Source organism: Salvelinus alpinus, chromosome 4 (assembly GCF_045679555.1).
Source record: "Salvelinus alpinus chromosome 4, SLU_Salpinus.1, whole genome shotgun sequence".
Classification (NCBI taxonomy): domain Eukaryota; kingdom Metazoa; phylum Chordata; class Actinopteri; order Salmoniformes; family Salmonidae; genus Salvelinus; species Salvelinus alpinus.
In genome coordinates, this window is record NC_092089.1 from 76,645,443 (window position 1) to 76,665,117 (window position 19,675).

General features: G+C 45.6%; 1 protein-coding gene across 16 annotated transcripts in view; it reads left to right on the forward strand.

The window, feature by feature from the left end:
* The window catches only part of LOC139574464 (rap guanine nucleotide exchange factor 2-like), a 137,400-nt gene that overhangs the window by 71,840 nt on the left and 45,885 nt on the right, over positions 1 to 19,675 (forward strand). Inside the window, exon 1 of one of the 16 annotated variants that reach the window (XM_071399059.1) lies at positions 12,211 to 12,935. The exons of 13 other annotated variants lie outside the window; for them this stretch is intronic. In XM_071399059.1, the coding sequence (XP_071255160.1) occupies positions 12,876 to 12,935 (60 nt within the window). In that variant the 5' untranslated portion in view covers positions 12,211 to 12,875. Of the gene's footprint in view, positions 1 to 12,210; positions 12,936 to 19,675 lie in introns of those variants that run through there. 2 more of the 16 variants (XM_071399060.1, XM_071399062.1) reach the window with 2 other exon arrangements.

The window sequence follows — 19,675 nt, forward strand, 5'->3', positions numbered from 1 at the left end:
GTCTGTGTAGCCTACTAGTGTGTACCTTATAGCCTGGTCTGTGTAGCCTACTATTTAGTACCTTATAGCCTGGTCTGTGTAGTCTTTTAGTTAGTACCTTGTAGCCTACTAGTGTGTACCTTGTAGCCTGGTCTGTGTACACCATTGTTACTGCTTTGCTGAGGTCTGTAGTTATGTTGTTGTCAAAGTATTGTGTTTGCTGTAGGCTTGCTGTGCCTTGTTTCACCCTGGTATTATAATTCTACCCTCCTGGCTACCTGTTCTCAAAACGCATTGTTCCATGCTGTGCACCCTTTTGCTGTAGGCTACCTTATATACCTTTTATCTGCACCCTCACTGTTAGACCTTATAAAGGCTATTACCTCCTGTGTAGTCATCTTTGGACCCTTTCTCTCTAGAACGAGTGTCCCTTTGCAACACCCTCTTTACCCTATACCCATTCCCTTTACTCAATGTGCATGTCTCCTTCACTCCATTACCCCAAGTGCATATTTACTGTGTCCCCTATTGCTCAAGTCTGTGTCAGGGTGGTTGTTATTCTACGCCGTCTGTCAGGGTGGTTGTTATTCTACGCCGTCTGTCAGGGTGGTTGTTATTCTACGCCGTCTGTCAGGGTGGTTGTTATTCTACGCAGTCTGTCAGGGTGGCTGTTATTCTACGCAGTCTGTCAGGGTGGCTGTGATTCTACGCAGTCTGTCAGGGTGGCTGTTATTCTACGCCGTCTGTCAGGGTGGTTGTTATTCTACGCCGTCTGTCAGGGTGGTTGTTATTCTACGCCGTCTGTCAGGGTGGCTGTGATTCTACGCAGTCTGTCAGGGTGGTTGTTATTCTACGCCGTCTGTCAGGGTGGCTGTGATTCTACGCCGTCTGTCAGGGTGGTTGTTATTCTACGCCGTCTGTCAGGGTGGCTGTGATTCTACGCCGTCTGTCAGGGTGGCTGTTATTCTACGCCGTCTGTCAGGGTGGTTGTTATTCTACGCCGTCTGTCAGGGTGGTTGTTATTCTACGCCGTCTGTCAGGGTGGCTGTGATTCTACGCAGTCTGTCAGGGTGGTTGTTATTCTACGCCGTCTGTCAGGGTGGCTGTGATTCTACGCCGTCTGTCAGGGTGGTTGTTATTCTACGCCGTCTGTCAGGGTGGCTGTGATTCTACGCCGTCTGTCAGGGTGGTTGTTATTCTACGCCGTCTGTCAGGGTGGTTGTTATTCTACGCCGTCTGTCAGGGTGGTTGTTATTCTACGCCGTCTGTCAGGGTGGTTGTTATTCTACGCCGTCTGTCAGGGTGGTTGTTATTCTACGCCGTCTGTCAGGGTGGTTGTTATTCTACGCCGTCTGTCAGGGTGGTTGTTATTCTACGCCGTCTGTCAGGGTGGTTGTTATTCTACGCCGTCTGTCAGGGTGGTTGTTATTCTACACCGTCTGTCAGGGTGGTTGTTATTCTACGCCGTCTGTCAGGGTGGCTGTGATTCTACACCGTCTGTCAGGGTGGTTGTTATTCTATGCCGTCTGTCAGGGTGGCTGTGATTCTACGCCGTCTGTCAGGGTGGCTGTTATTCTACGCCGTCTGTCAGGGTGGCTGTGATTCTACGCCGTCTGTCAGGGTGGTTGTTATTCTACGCCGTCTGTCAGGGTGGTTGTTATTCTACGCCGTCTGTCAGGGTGGTTGTTATTCTACGCCGTCTGTCAGGGTGGTTGTGATTCTACGCCGTCTGTCAGGGTGGTTGTTATTCTACGCCGTCTGTCAGGGTGGCTGTGATTCTACGCCGTCTGTCAGGGTGGCTGTGATTCTACGCCGTCTGTCAGGGTGGTTGTTATTCTACGCCGTCTGTCAGGGTGGTTGTTATTCTACGCCGTCTGTCAGGGTGGTTGTTATTCTACGCCGTCTGTCAGGGTGGCTGTGATTCTACGCCGTCTGTCAGGGTGGCTGTGATTCTACGCAGTCTGTCAGGGTGGCTGTGATTCTACGCAGTATAGCTCAAGGAGTTCCCTGCATGTAGTTGAAGGGACACACTGTATTGACTCACCCATCAGGAGTTGATGTAGAACCAGTTAGTTTCTCCAGGGAAATCAGCAAGAGGAGGACTGGAAAGGAGGGAAGAGAGTGAAGGGAGAAAAGAGCAGTCAATGTGGAAAATGGAACAGGGGCCCTTTTCATCATGTGGTCCCATAGCTGCCCACCCCCCACATTCTAAAAGGGCAGCATGTGTGGAGACGGTAGGTCTCTTATTTTCCAATGGAACAGTCCACAGTCCACTGAGGTGGCCACAGCAGTGCCTGAGAGGGGTCCTAAAGTGTGCCTTGTTCATGGGAACCCATATTAACTATAATGAAGTGTTCACTTACAAAACATTAGGAACACCTGCTCTTTCCTTGACAGACTGACCAGGTGAAAGCTATGATCCCTTATTGACGTCACCTGTTACAACCACAAGGATTTTTAAGCCTTGAGACATGGATTGTGTGCCATTCAAAGGGTGAATGGGCAAGACTAAATATTTAAAGTGCCTTTGAACGGGGTATGGTAGTAGTTGCCAGGCTCACCGATTTGTGTCAAGAACTGGAAAGCTGCTGGGTTTTTCACGTTCGACAGTTTCCCATGTGTATCAAAAATAATCCAGGACATCCAGCCAACTTAACAAAACTGTGGGAAGCATTGGAGTCGACATGAGCCAGCATCCCTGTGGAATGCTTTGGACACCTTGTAGAGTCCATGCCCCAACGAATTGAGGCTGTTCTGAAAAGGGGATGCAACTCAATATTAGTAAGGTGTTCTTAATGTTTTTTGCACTCTGTACATACATAACAATTATGTGAACGCACCCCATATTGCTATTTAAGGGAACCCATGGAAGTGCACTAAATGTTAACTACTGATGTGAACACATCCCTTGGGCCATGTTGTTATTTTCCCTAAGCCTCAGTTCTGCCCTATTTCAGTCCATTCCTCCCATTCCTGGCATTCTCAAGGGATGGTGTCGACAAGAGTACCCTGGCTTGTTTGAAATACCATGGAATAATCTGGGTTTGCCGTACAAAGCAGAAACACGGCAGACATCATCCAACCCTTCCAAACCACCCCCTAATTTTACGTTGACTGACATAAAAACGCACCCTGAACTTTCTCATGGCCTGACGTCGCCTGTCACAAAATTCTAGTTCTCCGCAGAGACTCTGTGGGACGAATACTTAGTGCCATGGTAACAAGTAGTCCCAAATGGCCGTTGGTGGAGTTCGCTTTAAGCACAGTAGTGCAGAGGGAATAACTTCAGATGAGACTTGATTTTCCTCCCAAACCCTAAGGTGCATTTAGAGGTGAAAAATGCTGCAGGGAGAAACGTTTGACGTGGGGATAGAGAGAGAGAGCAGCGTAGGAAGCTAAAGGATTCACTCACATTTAAGGCCCTTAAAATCTGACTTGGTAGACAGCGTGTGTATTACGGGGACATTGGTCTTGTCTATTGTAAGGACATTTTATTTTGTTTGGATAACCCCTTTAATACAAGGGGCCTTTCATTTAAGGCATCTGTCTTTCCTAATCAATCTGCTCTATCCCTACTTTCAAATGTTCTTCTTAAATATATCCTTAGGTTGATAGGAATTTGCTTTATAATGTGCAATATATAGGATCCTCTTAAGTATGGGCATTCCCTCAGTGTGGTCCATCACAATTGAAGGCCCTCCAGGCAAAGAGAGTGCCAAGCCTTTGTTCCCCCAACAGTGGACCTGATGTGATGGGATGTGACCAACATCTACTATGTCCTACAAAATTGTAACTGGGATATTGCCAATGGCGTGCTAACCTAGCACTGGTGGTCTCCTTGGGACTAGTGGTTCTGTGTGTAGCTCAATGTCCTCGTCTTCCCTTTAAAAAGACGCTCCCCAGGGCAAGTAGCTGAGGAAATAAAGGATTGTTACCACTTGCAGACGTTTATTTTACCTCAGAAATCCCAGAATGCAAAAATGCTCAGAATGAAAAGCCTAGAATCCTGGCAGTGACATGAGGCTAAGGCTAGTAGCTACTGAAACACTGGCCATGATAAAGGACAAGTTCCAAATGAAGATGCAGTAAAATATCCTTAAAAATGGTTGTCCATTGTGGGTTAGGCAAACTGATATCTTAGAATGCATCACACGCCGCACGCACGCGCTCAGACGAGATCGGCTACACTGACTGACCCCCTTGTTCTGTCCTCAGAATGGTCAACTCCTATTCAGTCTGGCTTTCTTTATCCTATTTTTCTCCCTCTCTCTCTGTCATGATATGATGTAATTCATGTCCATTTTAATGAGTCTGTCAACAGTGTGGTTAGATGTTTTTTTGTTGTTACTTTTACCCTTTTTTCTCCCAAATTTTGTGGTATCCAATTGGCAGTTAGTGTTGTCTCATCGCTGCAGCTCCCGTACCGACTCGCGACAGCCTAAGGTTGAGAGCCGTGTGTCCTCCGAAACCCAACCAAGCAGCACTGCGTCTTGACACAATGCCCACTTAACCTTGAATCCAGCTGCACCAATGTGTCGGAGGAAACACCGTGCACCTGGCGATCGTTTCAGAGTGCACTGCTCCCGGCCCGCCACAGGAGTCAGTAGTGCGCGATGGGACAAGGACATCCCTGCCGGCCAAACCCTCCCCTAACCCGGACAACACTGGGCCAATTGTGCGCCGCCCTATTGGTCTCCCGGTCGCGGCCGGCTGCGACAGAGCCTGGACTCAAACCCAGAATCTCTAGTGGCACAGAGCACTGTGATGCTGTGCCTTAGACCACTGCACCACACGGGAGGCCTTTGGATGGAAGTTTTATCTCTGATGGTGTTTCTCTTTCTAAATGGTTCTTCATCACTCTCTATCGTAGAATCTTTCCATCGCCACCAGAACGGATGAGTAATCTCTTTCTTCGGGGTCTGCCCAGTGGCCGCCAGGTTCTTGTCGAGGCCCTGAGCAGCTGTTCCCTAATTACCATGGTGCAACGCACGTGGCCGGCGGCAGCCTCATCGAATCAATGCCCCTCAGTTCAACCTCCCCTCCCACCTCCATCTTAGTATCCAACCAACCATGTGCTCATTTGCGTCCGTGATTGGTGTTAATTGTTTCTTTATAAAATGTAAACTCCCCAGAGTTGACCAAAGTTATTGCTTTTAATGATTCCCGAAACCGTTTTGTCTCACAATATGGGCATTCGCTGAACGCAATAAGGGGTTTCTTGCCTTTTCTCGTGTGTGTGTGTGTGTGTGTGTGTGTGTGTGTGTGTGTGTGTGTGTTTTGAGGCTGATTGAGTCTTGGTGTATACGGTCTCTTTTATGCCCAACCAGTGAAAGAGTTTCTTCAGCTAGCTCCTCAGTTGTCAGGTGAAACAGGAAAAGGAGGATGGGAGTGTTTGTCTCAATGAATAATGTACATGTTTGTGAATTTCTAAACCTACCCTGCCCAACTGGTGCAGAGTAAGGCTTTTTAACAGCCGCTCATTACAGCTGCTGAAGCTTCAGGCCTAATTCTCTCTCTTCATCCCTGAGTGACATGTGACATGTTTGATAACACTCATCTTCCTCTGCTTCTTCTTTTCATGCTTTTCATTTCATCCTGAATGCTCCCAGAAATGCATTAAAGCTCAGGTACTGTATCTGTCAACACAGTGTGGGTGAAGGTGGGTGTCTGTCTCACTCATGACTGTAGGTAGTTTTACTTTTTAATTACAGACACTCAGACAGACCTTTTGTTTGATGGTGTCTGAAATGATAAAGGTGTTTTTCCCCTTTACCCCTAAAAGTCAAATGCATTGGGCAAAAAATGTGCTATATTGCTATATACTAGCTATGTTATTGGGGCATGAATTGAAAAGCTATTGTGGTTGTAAAGAGCTTCACAATGTCACATCTGAAAATGACTCAACTATCCTGATGTGGATAGCAAATGTAAATATGTTCAGTTAGAGCAGTGGTTCCCAAACTGTGTGGCCCTTTAAAAAAAAGTCTGGCTTTCAACTGACTCTTGAAAGTTGTAATAGTAGAATGCACGAGGTGCAATTTCTAAATTGGGTAGTGCATCATCAGTTTTCCTCTTGTCATGTCAGTCATTGCATACATTAGAGAGCTATTTATAACTTGTCAGAAATGTCCAGATCAACTAGCCCATGTCAGCTAAAGTTTTTTTAGCCCATAGATGTTGTAGTAACATTCAAGTCACTCAAATATCACATGAATACACGTTAGACATGGCAACATGAATAGAGATGTTCCCCAATGCTGGAAGGAGGGCCTGAGTGAAAGTTTGGGAACCCTGAGTTAGAGATAAAAAGCATAAATGGAATCTGGTCACGTAGCCTACAGGTAATCACATAGCCTACAGTGCAGTGAGCATGATAACCATGATTGCCGTACCTCTTAAGGATTATGAAATGATATAATGAGTGTAATTTAGCTGTTGGAGGAACATCTAATCTCATCCGCTGAACAACGTCATTAGTGGGTTTGGAGAACAACAAGAACCCCCCCCCCCCCCCCCCAAGATGTTTTATTGTCACATACAAGCTCCTGATTCAATCCAAACTAATAATTGGGTTTGTGAACTTTGACAAAAATATATATTTTCTAGTGCACTGTCTGAACAGTTCTAATTGTTATGTGTGAACATTGCTGTGTTGATTACATACATGAACCTGCGCCGGATGGAATCGGATTGGAGAGGGTGAAGAATAGGAGCTAGCTGAGCCGGGCCCAAAACGAAAGAGAGGAGTGAGACTAACCTGTTAGACAGACGCGCCCGTGGAAAAGCAGGGGTCTTATTTTTAGAGCTGTTTTTTGTGAAGGCCTGTTCTGTTCTGTACCTAGGTTCAGCTGCTGCACGGACACGAGCCTCAGGTTTAAAGGATTTACACTATCACAGAGACAGATCCATGGACTACTGTAATGACCAACCAGGGACTGACCAGAGACAGATCCATGGACTACTGTAATGACCAACCAGGGACTGACCAGAGACAGATCCATGGACTACTGTAATGACCAACCAGGGACTGACCAGAGACAGATCCATGGACTACTGTAATGACCAACCAGGGACTGACCAGAGACAGATCCATGGACTACTTTAATGACCAACCAGGGACTGACCAGGGAGACAGACAGATCCATGTACTACTGTAATGACCAACCAGGGACTGACCAGGGAGACAGACAGATCCATGTACTACTGTAATGACCAACCAGGGACTGACCAGAGACAGATCCATGGACTACTGTAATGACCAACCAGGGACTGACCAGAGACAGATCCATGGACTACTGTAATGACCAACCAGGGACTGACCAGAGACAGATCCATGGACTACTGTAATGACCAACCAGGGACTGACCAGAGAAAAACCTTTTATTTTTTCCTTCTCTCATTTCATCTTCATTTTCTTTCCTTTTCTTTACTATACTTAGACATTTGAAGATCAGTAGAAAGAAAAGTAGGCCTGTGGAGGGAAATGGGCTCTAGTGGGGGTGATATCAGGCCATCTAATCTCTCTCACTGTCCCCGTCTCTGTCAACATTGGACAATGACATCATGGCTGTCCTGTTGTCACAAGCAGGGTATGCCTGGCTGGGACAGTGTGTACGCTTTTCCTCCTCTCTTTTTCATATTCCTGTTTCTTATCAGGGAGACTGGGGAAAGGTGTGGGAGACATGGTGCCTGGCTTACCTTAAGATAGTCGGTGACAGAGTGTTATCAAGTCATAGTTGGTGACCTTCCATAGTTCCAAATCGGGTTAAAGGATTACTGTCTCGATACTCTTCATCTCCTTACTCAATCTCATGTAGTCCCTCGGTAGGTCACACACAGTCACACACAGCAAAGATGAAATGTTTTGTTGCTGATCTAATGGTGTAGTATAGTATTTGGTGGTCTTTACCAAGTTCTGTTCATTTGTAGGGTTAAACACAAGTCATTGTAGGTTTAATATTTGGTGGTCTTTACCAAGTTCTGTTCATTTGTAGGGTTAAACACAAGTCATTGTAGGTTTAATATTTGCTGGTCTTCACCAAGTCCTGTTCATTTGTAGGGTTAAACACAAGTCACTGTTGGTCTGATTCAGAGGGGTTGGGTTAAATGTGGAAGACACATTTCAGTTGAATGCATTCAGTTGTATAACTCACTAGGTATCCCCCTTTCCCTTTCCTAATATTTGGTGGTCTTCACCAAGCCCTGTTCATTTGTAGGGTTAAAAACAAGTCACTGTTGGTCTTATTTGCACAATGCTCAGATCCACTTTCATCAATTTTGCGGACTGAGTGTATCTGTTCAATGTCCGAACACGTTAGTGTGTTCCTAACACACATCTTAGTAAAGACAGGGGTGTCTACTCCTATCCTTCTGAATGTTTTTCTCCTGCTAACTTGCCCTACATCTTGGGAGGAGTCTTGGACTATTGTTTCAAAAGCCTCTTCCTCTCCTCCCCTCCCCTCATATCCTAGTGGGCCACTCCTTTCCGTGTTTGGCTAGGAAATCCTCTCCACTTCCTGCCCGGAAAAGGAAACGGAGCCCGCGCCAACACCTGCCAACGCGTGCCAAGAGCAGCACAATACCCTGACACCTCTTGAACTGGCACAGGTGGCGTGGGAACAGTAGTCAGGAAAGAGGCCTGAGCCTCTTCTGTTCTCTGACAGGAAGTCAACCCTAGAGGAGCAGACGGTAGCGGTGTATTCATCCTTTTTTCCCCTGTAAGTCACAGGCCTGGCCCCTTTATTGATATGCACAGTCTGCTATTTAACAAGGCTCAAGACTGTTTCTCATGCATGCTAATTAGCTAAGGTAGCATGCATAATGTACTGTAGAAATTGCAACGTCAAGATCGATACTGGCAGTGTGGTAGCATCCGTTCTAGACGCTTTTGTTAGTTTGACGGATGCTAATCGCTAACCGGTTGTTAGCAAGGTTTTTTATTAGTTGGAATAATCAACCATTTGCAAAACGACAGTCAAGCTAAGCCTTAGATTTAAAGCCAGCCGTAACAGATCTAGTCTTATATGCTATTTCTCTATTTCTTAAGTAGCCAATGTTATTCAGTGATAAGAGCATTTGCATTGGTTAACCTTTGAAATGTGTATTTTTAGTGTTTGGCTGGCAGTGTCTGTACTGGCTTTGACTGGCACTTGACTTGTAGAAAAGATGTTGACTGGGTAGAAAGGAGAGTTTTAGCTGAGGAGACTCGTCTTTGTACTGGTAGTATGACCAGCTACTGTACTGTCTGAATGGGGAAGTAAAAGTCTGAAACACTTACTCATCATGAAGAGAAAAAAAAATAAAGGCTACTTTTCCAAACATGTTTGTCAGTGTGCACATTGTTAATGATACAACTGACTGTAAATGCTTCAACTGAAAAAGCCACATTAAGGGAAAAAAAGCTTATGAGCTTTGTATGTCCCCCTACAGCATGTCTCTGTACATACTGTATGAGAGTGTCTGTTTGCTTTTATCTTCCTTACCGTGGTAATGAGCTTTTTACGACCCAAATGCTATGCATCAGCAGGCAATCAGCATCACATGATCCAAGCCCATAATGCATGGAACATACTTATAGCCATAGTGGTTAGCAGGGACCATTAGAAATGTCTGACGTCGAAAGGCTCACCGCCCCCCTCAACTGAATCTGTGACTGCATTAATGTTACGGTCCATTAGCACTGTCACATCAGTGTCACAATCATCTACAATCAATGCGCCCCTGCCTTTCCTTTGTATTTAGATTGAGATTGTTCAGCAGAATGTCAACCCCATAGTCTACATCCCATATGGCACCCTGTTCCCTACATAGTGCACTAAAAGTAGTCGTGGTCAAAAGTAGCTAGTGCACTATGTATGGAATAGGATGCCATTAAAGGGTGACCGAGAGTGTCTGGCTCTTGTCCCCAGACTCGATCCCCACCACAGTGATGTAATGATATAATGACGCCCCAGTGCCCCTGGCGATTGTTGCCAACAACGCTAATGACCGAGCCATCAGCACCAGAAGAAAGCACCTGAGCTTGGCGATGCATTACATCATCGCGTGGGGGCTGGAGAGAATGACGGGATTCATGTCCTATTGGTTGGCTAGAGACCGGCCAATAATAAATACAACCCCTGCTTTCGACGTATTCTCTTAATGTAATAACTATACAATGTGTGCGTGAACAAATAGCCCTTTCAAGAATGACTCAATACACTCAACATGCAAATGTAGCGTTTACTATTCTGTTGACCCTAGATTGATCTGCATCAGAGCCATATATGGACATACTGTATATATGTCTGTTTGCTATATATATAGTTTTGATCAGAATTAGTTTTCTTATCCAATAACAAGAACCATAACAAGAACCACCATAGATCACTTGCTAATGGAAGGAAATCTGATGTTGGAGAAAGGCAGCACGGTGACAGCACATATTTTGTTTGTGTAAGAAAGCGCTTTTGTTTTGACTGTCATTGTAGGAACACCACTGGGTTTTCCTATTTGCCCAAATTGGCAGTTTCTTATTGTGCAATTTGAAACTATCAGCTCAGCTCCAACCCTATTCCCTATATAGTGTTCTACATTTGACCAGGGACTATACAGACTATGTAGGGAATACATACATTTGGGACGTGGCCTTGAAATACCATTTAAGCCATTGTTCCCTGTGCATTATCATTGAAAGCACTGTTCTTCTCACATCTCCGTGTCCGTCAGCAAGCCTGGCCCATTGGCCTCATATTTGACTGGGGCTTTTTGCGTTTCCAATAACCAGAAGCCTTCCTCGGGTATGGGTGTACCCTGGACACACACAGTTATACACTCCATGTACATACTCTACGTGCATGCATACAGTATATACACACACCAGGCATACCGCACATGTGTGGTCATTTAATGGCTCTATCAGTTCTGTCTGTAATGTGATACCACAGCCCTGTCTGCAATGTGATACCACAGCCCTGTCTGTAATGTGATACCACAGCCCTGTCTGTAATGTGATACCACAGCCCTGTCTGCAATGTGATACCACAGCCCTGTCTGTAATGTGATACCACAGCCCTGTCTGTAATGTGATACCACAGCCCTGTCTGTAATGTGATACCACAGCCCTGTCTGTAATGGGATACCACAGCCCTGTCTGTAATGGGATACCACAGCCCTGTCTGTAATGTGATACCACAGCCCTGTCTGCAATGTGATACCACAGCCCTGTCTGCAATGGGATACCACAGCCCTGTCTGCAATGTGATACCACAGCCCTGTCTGCAATGTGATACCACAGCCCTGTCTGCAATGTGATACCACAGCCCTGTCTGCAATGGGATACCACAGCCCTGTCTGCAATGGGATACCACAGCCCTGTCTGCAATGGGATACCACAGCCCTGTCTGCAATGGGATACCACAGCCCTGTCTGCAATGGGATACCACAGCCCTGTTTGCAATGGGATACCACAGCCCTGTCTGCAATGGGATACCACAGCCCTGTCTGCAATGGGATACCACAGCCCTGTCTGCAATGTAATGGGGGGGGGTCGGTGACCAGACTGCTACTCTCTCTGACACAAATGTGTGCCCTCTTCTCGCTCTCGCTCTCACACACTCCCTAAATGTTGTTGTGTCCCTATGCTTCTGTCGCCACAGCAACCAACAAACGCCCCGCGGGGGCAGGTCATGCTCAGTTGCCGTGGTTACTATACTCCAGCGGCGACATTGTCATACTGATTTAAAGTGATTCAAAGCAACACCATTTGTCTCCAAATCCATATTCCTCTTTTGTTTTATTACCTGCTGTCTGAATAGGGCCCTCCTTTCCTCTCCTCTCTCTCTGCCCAGGAAATGGCTTTCCCTGGTTCCGTTGCCATGCCAACTGGCTGCAGCCGTGGTTGACTGCTGAAGTGAGAGTGATAATGGCATTACTCTCTCTGGGCTCCTCTCTCTCTCTCCATTGACCCCTTTTGATTTCTGTGTGTTGCTCTCCTTTGCATCCTCTATCGTCTGACTATTTTCTGTTTATTATCTGTTTCTAGCTAGCCTATTCATCCTTATTCCTCTCCCTACATCCACCCCTCCCTCAGTCTGTCCTTTTCTCTGTTACTCTATCCCTCTCTCCTCTTTTTAAGCTGTGTAGACTGTGGGTGTAGAACAGCAGGCACCAGCGGCTGCTCTCTCAGCCTCAGTGAGGGAGGTCCCTATTCAATCCCCCGTTCACCCCTCCCCAATACACACACTGACACATACCCGTCCCCCTGCTTTGGTCGACAAATGAACCAGGAGTAGTGTTAACAAAGCATCACGGAGGCGGTGGCTCCTACATTTCAGACTAATCTAAAGCCTAGTGAGCGAGTCGGTGCGTGTGTGTACAGCCAGTGGATGTGCGCGCGTGTATACAGCCAGCCTACCATCGACAGAGAGCAGAGCAGGGAGGGGAGGGAGAAAATGAGAGGTAGGATGAGGGAGCGAACATGAGTGAAAGTGCTGTCAGCCATTTTAGCCAGTTTTTTCTTTTTTTTCCGGCTTTATGATCCACACACCAGAGCTCATTGGAGGAGGAATCTACCTAGTTGGCATCGGTATCAAAAGAAAGAAGGCACGTCCAGCATCCTCTTGGGTAGTCACCCTCTTTCCTTTTTTGCATCCTTGCGTTGGCAGACCATAGCTGGGGCTGTGCAGGCTGGGCTGTCCTCTCGCTGGAGTTAACCCCCAATACAGGCTGCTGGTGCGTCTGAAACCGTGGCCAGCTTCGGCGGATACTCCCTGAGCATCACCCCCTCTCTTCCCAGAGAGAGAGAGCGAGAGCCCGGTGGATAGTCGAGAGGAGAGGACGATGGGGGAGAGGCGCGCTGCGGTATAGATAGCTGGATAAAGAATGTTACATTTTAGCCCAGCGTATATTGTGTCATTATGAAACCATTAGCAGCATCAGCCAGCCATGGAGTCCCGAGCCAGCACGATAAAAACCTGGTAAGTATCGACGTGCACATTTATTTTGCTCTATGACCCACTCTCTGGATATGATTATTACCCTATAATGGCTGCGCATCGGGTTTCTTTCGAGCCGCGCCAAGATTAATGAATATGCAGGGCCCAGCCCACTATAACCCAGCGCAAGACCGGAGCATGGACACATTGAATCACAACCTTTATTTATAAGCAGTAGTGGTGTAGGCTAGTCGCCATGTGCTCGCTGTCAGTCTCTCGTTGCAAGGCAGGGTGGAATGGTTAACGACCATGACTCCAGAGTGTCTGTGTTCCTCATACATTTTTATGATGCACTTAGGATACAATACTTTGATTGCATCTTTCTGCATGATGTGCCCCTAGAAAAAAAAGGTAAGCCAACGTCTTGTGCAAATGCATTAGCCTACAGGTATCGTAGATTCGTTTTTGCAAGGTTAGTGTGTTGTGATGTGCGTGTTGATGGGGCAGCCCTCGTTTGGGCTGCTGTCCATGGTGCTAGTAGTGACAGCCAGACTAGAGACAGCGATCAGGCAGACATATGTAGGCTACTGAGCGATCTGCACTTGAGCTGTAGGTGAATTGATCAGCTGTCAGCAACCGCTGGCATCAATCAACCCTCCGAGGCCTCCTGCCTAGCTGTAAATCACAGAGATAGACAGATTGGGGAGGATAAGTTACATCTATCAAGCACACAGATTTAGCCTTCTCTCTATCCTCTTTCTTTCCCTCTCTCTCCTCCCTCCCTACCTTTTATCTCCTCAGCAAGCAAGAAGTAGGCTAGTTTGTAATATTAATATAATGCACATATTAATTAGTGGAACAGTGGGAGACCACAAACATAAGAGTATCATATTTCTGGAGCAGTGACATCATGCCCATGACTAATATGTGGAAATTGCATGTCTATTTAGTGAGAGTAGGTGGTTGTCATAGTAGCACGGCTATTATGAGTTAGTGCATCTATTTGCTTCTCTCTTTCGGTCTCTCTCTGTCTCTCTCGCTCTCTACCGGTTTCTCTCTACCTCTGTCACTCTCTCCTCTTTCTCTCTCTCTCTCTCCTCTCTCCCCCTCCCTGTATCTCCTCCTCAGCATGCAAGAAGTAGGCTAGTTTGTAATATTAATATAATATACATATTAATTAGTGGAACAGTGAGAGACCACAAACATAAAAGAGTATCATATTTCTGAGGATGTGACATCATGCCCATGACTAATATGTGGAAATTGCATGTCTATTTAGTGAGAGTAGGTGGTTGTCATAGTAGCACGGCTATTATGAGTTAGTGCATCTATTTGCTTCTCTCTCCCTCTACCTGTCTCTCTACCTCTGTCACTGTCTCTCTCTACCGGTCTCGCTCTCTACCGGTCTCTCTTTCTACTGGTCTCTCTTTCTACTGGTCTCTCTCTCTACCGGTCTCGCTCTCTACCGGTCTCTCTCTACTGGTCTCTCTCTCTACCTCTGTCACTGTCTCTCTCTACCTCTGTCACTGTCTCTCTCTACCGGTCTCGCTCTCTACCGGTCTCTCTCTCTACTGGTCTCTCTCTCTACCTCTGTCACTGTCTCTCTCTACCGGTCTCTCTCTCTACCGGTCTCTGTGTGTAATATACAATGAACAAAAATATAAACACATGTGAAGTGTTGGTTTCATGAGCTGAAATAAAAGATCCCATAAATGTTCCATAAGCACAAAAAGCTTATTTCTCTCACATTCTGTGCACAAATTTGTTTCCATCACCGTTAGTGAGCATTTCTCCGTTGCCAAGATAATCCATCCACCTGACAGGTGTGGCATATCAAGGAGCTGATTAAACAGCATGATCATTACACAGGTGCCCTTTGTACTGGGGACAATAAAAGGCCTCTCTAAAATGTGCATTTTTGTCACACAACAGTTTGTGTTTTGAGGGAGCGTGGAATTGGCATGCTGACTGCAGGAATGCCCACCAAAGCTGTTGCCAGAGAATAACATAAACCGCCTCAACATCATTTTAGAGAATTTGGCAGTACATCCAACCGACCTCACAACCGCAGACCACGTGAATGGCGTCGTGTGGGTGTGCGGTTTGCTGATGTCAACGTTGTAAACAGAGTGCCCCATGGAGGCGGTGGGGTTATGGTATGGGCAGGCATAAGTTACGGACAACGAACACAATTGCATTTTATCGATGGCAATTTGAATGCACAGAAATACAGTAACAAGATCCTTAGACCCATTGTGAGGCCCTTTTCTTTTAAGGTAACCAACAGATGCATATCTGTATTCCCAGTTGTGAAATCCATAGATTAGGGCCTAATGAATTTATTTCAATTAACTGATTTCCTCATATGAGCTGTAACTCAGTAAAATCTTTGAAATTCTTGAATGGTGCTATTTATATTTTTGTTCAGTATAATTCCTGTCCATTTACAAGCTCTGTACAATGCCCCAGTTTTTTATTGATTTTGGATTGCAATATGAGTATTAGGTGATTGTCAGCAGCAAAGTTATATTATAATAGATGTCTTGTGTGTTGGTTGGTCAGACTGTTTCTCTCTCTCATATCTCTGTGCCATGCCAGCCATGTTGTGTGTCAGTACATGTGGTCCAGCTGTGTGGAGTAGAGTAGTATAACAAGGTAGGGCGAGTAAGCCTCGGCAGAGAATATCCGTCCCGTTTAATCGGACACCTAGCACAAACGGCTTTAATCTCTTGACTCGCCCAGCTCATGAAAGCGAGAAGCCCCCACTGCCAAGGTCTTTGGCCAGGGGGAACTCTGGGATAGCGCCCGCCCTATCTGGTCCTCCAACATCACAATTTTTCTACCTTGTCATCTACCTTGGTTAAGCCTCTATACAGTCTCCAGGTTGAAGGAATAGCCTCCCCGACTAGTTCATCCAAGTCCGACAGTCCCAGACCTAGTTTCACGGTCCACCCTGTACTGTATAATTGGGTTGAGTCGCGGCCAGCACAGCACTTCCATCCACATCCACGGGGCAGCCGCCAGTGCGGCTATCTAGGTCATTAGGTCTACAGTGTAATTTGAGGAGCGAGCTCCACATCTGCTCACCATGGAAGGCACAAATGAATGCAGTGTTGTGGCTCTAGTGTTAGATGATGCTACTGCTTTAATCCCCTCATGACCATCTGATTGTAAATATTTTGGGCTCTGCCCCGGAAAGCTGATTTCATTATTTAGATTTGTTCCCAGAATATCTAGATCAGAAGGGAGGGTCACACAGGGCCTACATATAGATGAATTGTGTGTTTTGGATGCTTTTTTTTTGTTTGCGGATGTTTTTGTTGTTAGCATCCATTTTCTCCGAAATGGCCATGCCAATGAACAGAGGGCCATTTAACCCCCATGCTCCTGGAATGAGTTGCACGCTGCCTTGAATGACTGACTGACTGACGGATGGATAGATGATGACCTCAATTAGGAGAGAAGGAGAGCGAGTGGGGTTGAGAGGGCATAGAAGCGACAGCAGTGGGGGGGTAGAGGAGAGGAGGTGCACCACCTAGGTTGAGGGTGGGTAGGGATACAGCAAGGATATTGCTATTGACATGTGGCTATCAACCATGTGTGTACGACTCCCAACGTCTGGTAACACACACGCCAATATTGATGAAGCTCCCATCGTTGCTAGGGCTGTGATACCAGTATCGCAATATATATTCCATGGCAAAAATGAAAACACGAAGCAACTCACTCTTTGGTATTTAAAAAAAAAACCTGCTGTATGTACAGTTTTGTGGATGACAACATGTTTGTTTCCAACATTTGGGCTGTTTTCCTAAAGAAGTTAAATCCACTTTAGTTTGTGGTTTGTTTCCATGCCCACGATACTAACGAGTGTCGCGGTACTGTTATCGTCCCGGCCCTAATCGCTTCTTGTTCTGTTTATCCACCATGCAAGTCTACATCAGGGTGGAATCGGCAGTCTGTTCCACCATACATTCGAAATGCCGTCCATCTCAGGCTAGTCTGTAGGTAGCATTGATTTCTGCACCCAGCATTCCTATCAAATAGGACGAAAACGTTGTGCCCCAGTTTATAGGCAGCATTGATTTTTGTCTTCATGAAAATACAATAACATTGCCCCATGTTCTATAGTGCCATTAAATATCAATGATGTTCATTACAGACTGCAGTTGTAGTTAATGTGTATCAATTCAGTGTTCAGTCATGTAAGATGATATTTCCACTAAATACATAGTGCCAAGGAATGTCATTCAGTTTGTTCATTGCAGACTGCAATTGTATAAGATCTTCATCATTGTAACACCATTCAGGGTCCACTACTCTGTGTGTCTGTACTCTGCTGAAGGGGGTCCAGAGGGGTTGTGACCAGATGAGGGGCTTGTGGCCTGGTTCTGGCTCTAGCCCACCTGGTGAATCATTTTAGTTCTGTGCACTGAGCCAGTTAATGAAATGTGACGGCCATCTTTGATACACTGTAATGACATCCCATTCACAATGGTATTTTGGGTGTGAATGTATTGGGGGTGTGGGCTATACACACACACACACACACACACACACACACTTGCGTGTATACACACAGACACACACACACACACATGCATGCATACACACATGCACACCACAGCCTCTGCTTTGATTGAGAAGACCAATTTAGGCTGTTGGTTTGGCTTTCAGTCTGTTGAATAACGTGTCACTGTTTCGAAGTGCTACACCAACTATTTAAATTCCTTGACCTGGTGTGCTCTCTACTACTACTCATAATATGCCTAATCTACAATTCTGTGCTGGTTCCTGTTTAAAACATTTATATAGCCAACTGTAAGTGAGGAATATTGACGCGTGATTTAGTAACCAGAAACATTTTCCGTAGAATATGGAGAATTTGGAAGTGTTTATTCCAGGAACAGAACAGAGTCGTCAGTTTTCCCACCTTAAAAAGCTGTTGATTGAGTCATTACAACCAATGTTAATACCTCTCCTCCTCAGCCTCTCTCTACCCCTCCTCCTCAGCCTCTCTCTACCCCTCCTCCTCAGCCTCTCTCTACCCCTCCTCCTCAGCCTCTCTCTACCCCTCCTCCTCAGCCTCTCTCTACCCCTCCTCCTCAGCCTCTCTCTACCCCTCCTCCTCAGCCTCTCTCCACCCCTCCTCCTCAGCCTCTCTCCACCCCTCCTCCTCAGCCTCTCTCCACCCCTCCTCCTCAGCCTCTCTCTACCCCTCCTCCTCAGCCTCTCTCCACCCCTCCTCCTCAGCCTCTCTCTACCCCTCCTCCTCAGCCTCTCTCTACCCCTCCACATGGAGTCTGAGATTTACTATGAACATGAATCAAGGGACATGTCGAGTCAAACTGATTTAGTATCAAATGAACCTCCAAATGTATTCCACATCCAATCTATTCCATTTGTGAACCATGTGAGACCTCCAGAATGTCTCTTATGGAAGGTGTTTCCTCATAATCCATCAGCAACATAGTGCTTTATTTCAATTCAAAAAATATTTTTGGGAAAACTTAATTTTGGATGATACTTTTAATGTTTCATGACTGTTTACCTGCGCACATATACTTGGTGGTTGTGAAGAGCATGTTTAGGAGTATAGGCCTAGTATCTGGAGCAGTACTATTCTCCTGTTCTAGTTTCTGCTTCTCACATTTTCTTTCTGGCTGCGACGCCCTGATCTAGTGGCCAAAATGTAAATTGCGCCTGGGCTAGAATAATACATTATGGCTTTTCTCTTGCATTTCAAAGATGATGGTACAAAAAAGAACAAAACAATGCATGTTTTTTTCCTTTGTATTATCTTTTACCAGATCTAATGTGTTATATTCTCCTACATTCATTTCACATTTCCTCAAACTTCAGTGTTTCCTTTCAAGTTGTTTCAAGAATATGCGTATCGTTCTTTAGGTCCTGAGCTACAGGCAGTTAGATTTGGTTATGTCATTTTAGGCGATAATTGAAAAAAGGGTCCGATCTTAAGAGGTTTTAACAAGGACAACACACAGGTCTTTCCATCATTGTATGGTTTTTTTGGTGTGCAAATGAACTCAAGCTTACGGACAATGTGATTTACGGTCAAATGTGATTTAACGAAGCACCTGAGTGAGCTGGGTGCGCAATTACGCAGGTACTTTCCCGAAACGGACGACACAAACAACTAGATTCATTATCCCTTTCATGCCCTGCCTCCAGTCCACTTACCGATATATGAGCAAGAGAACCTCATCGAAATTGCAACAAACGGTTCTATGAACATTTTATTTAATCAGAAGCCTGTGCCAGATTTCTGGATTGGGCTGCGCTCAGAGTGTCTTGCCTTGGAAAATCGCGATGTTAAGGCACTGATGCCCTTTGCAACCATGTACCTATGTGAGAGTGGATTCTCGGCCCTCATTAGCATGAAAACTAAACACAGGCACAGACTGTGTGGGGGAAATGATTTAAGACTGAGACAATGCAGAGTTATGTGCAGCATTCCAAGCACACCCTTCTTATTAACCTGTGGTGAGTTATTTACCATTTTTGATGCGCAAATAAGGTTTTATATGTAAGATGGCTAAATAAAGAGCAAAATTAGTTGTATCACATGCGCTGGGCTTTTAGGTGTGAAGACTAAAATATTAATGCATGACTCCATGTCAAAATAAAGGTTAAATAGAAATCAATGCCTGTGTCGCGGCCAGGGGTTGGCTTTAAGGAGCAACTGCCTCCTTTACATTTAATAATTTAAGTAATAAATAGATCAATTAAACATTTAAAACACTCAAATATTCATATTCAAC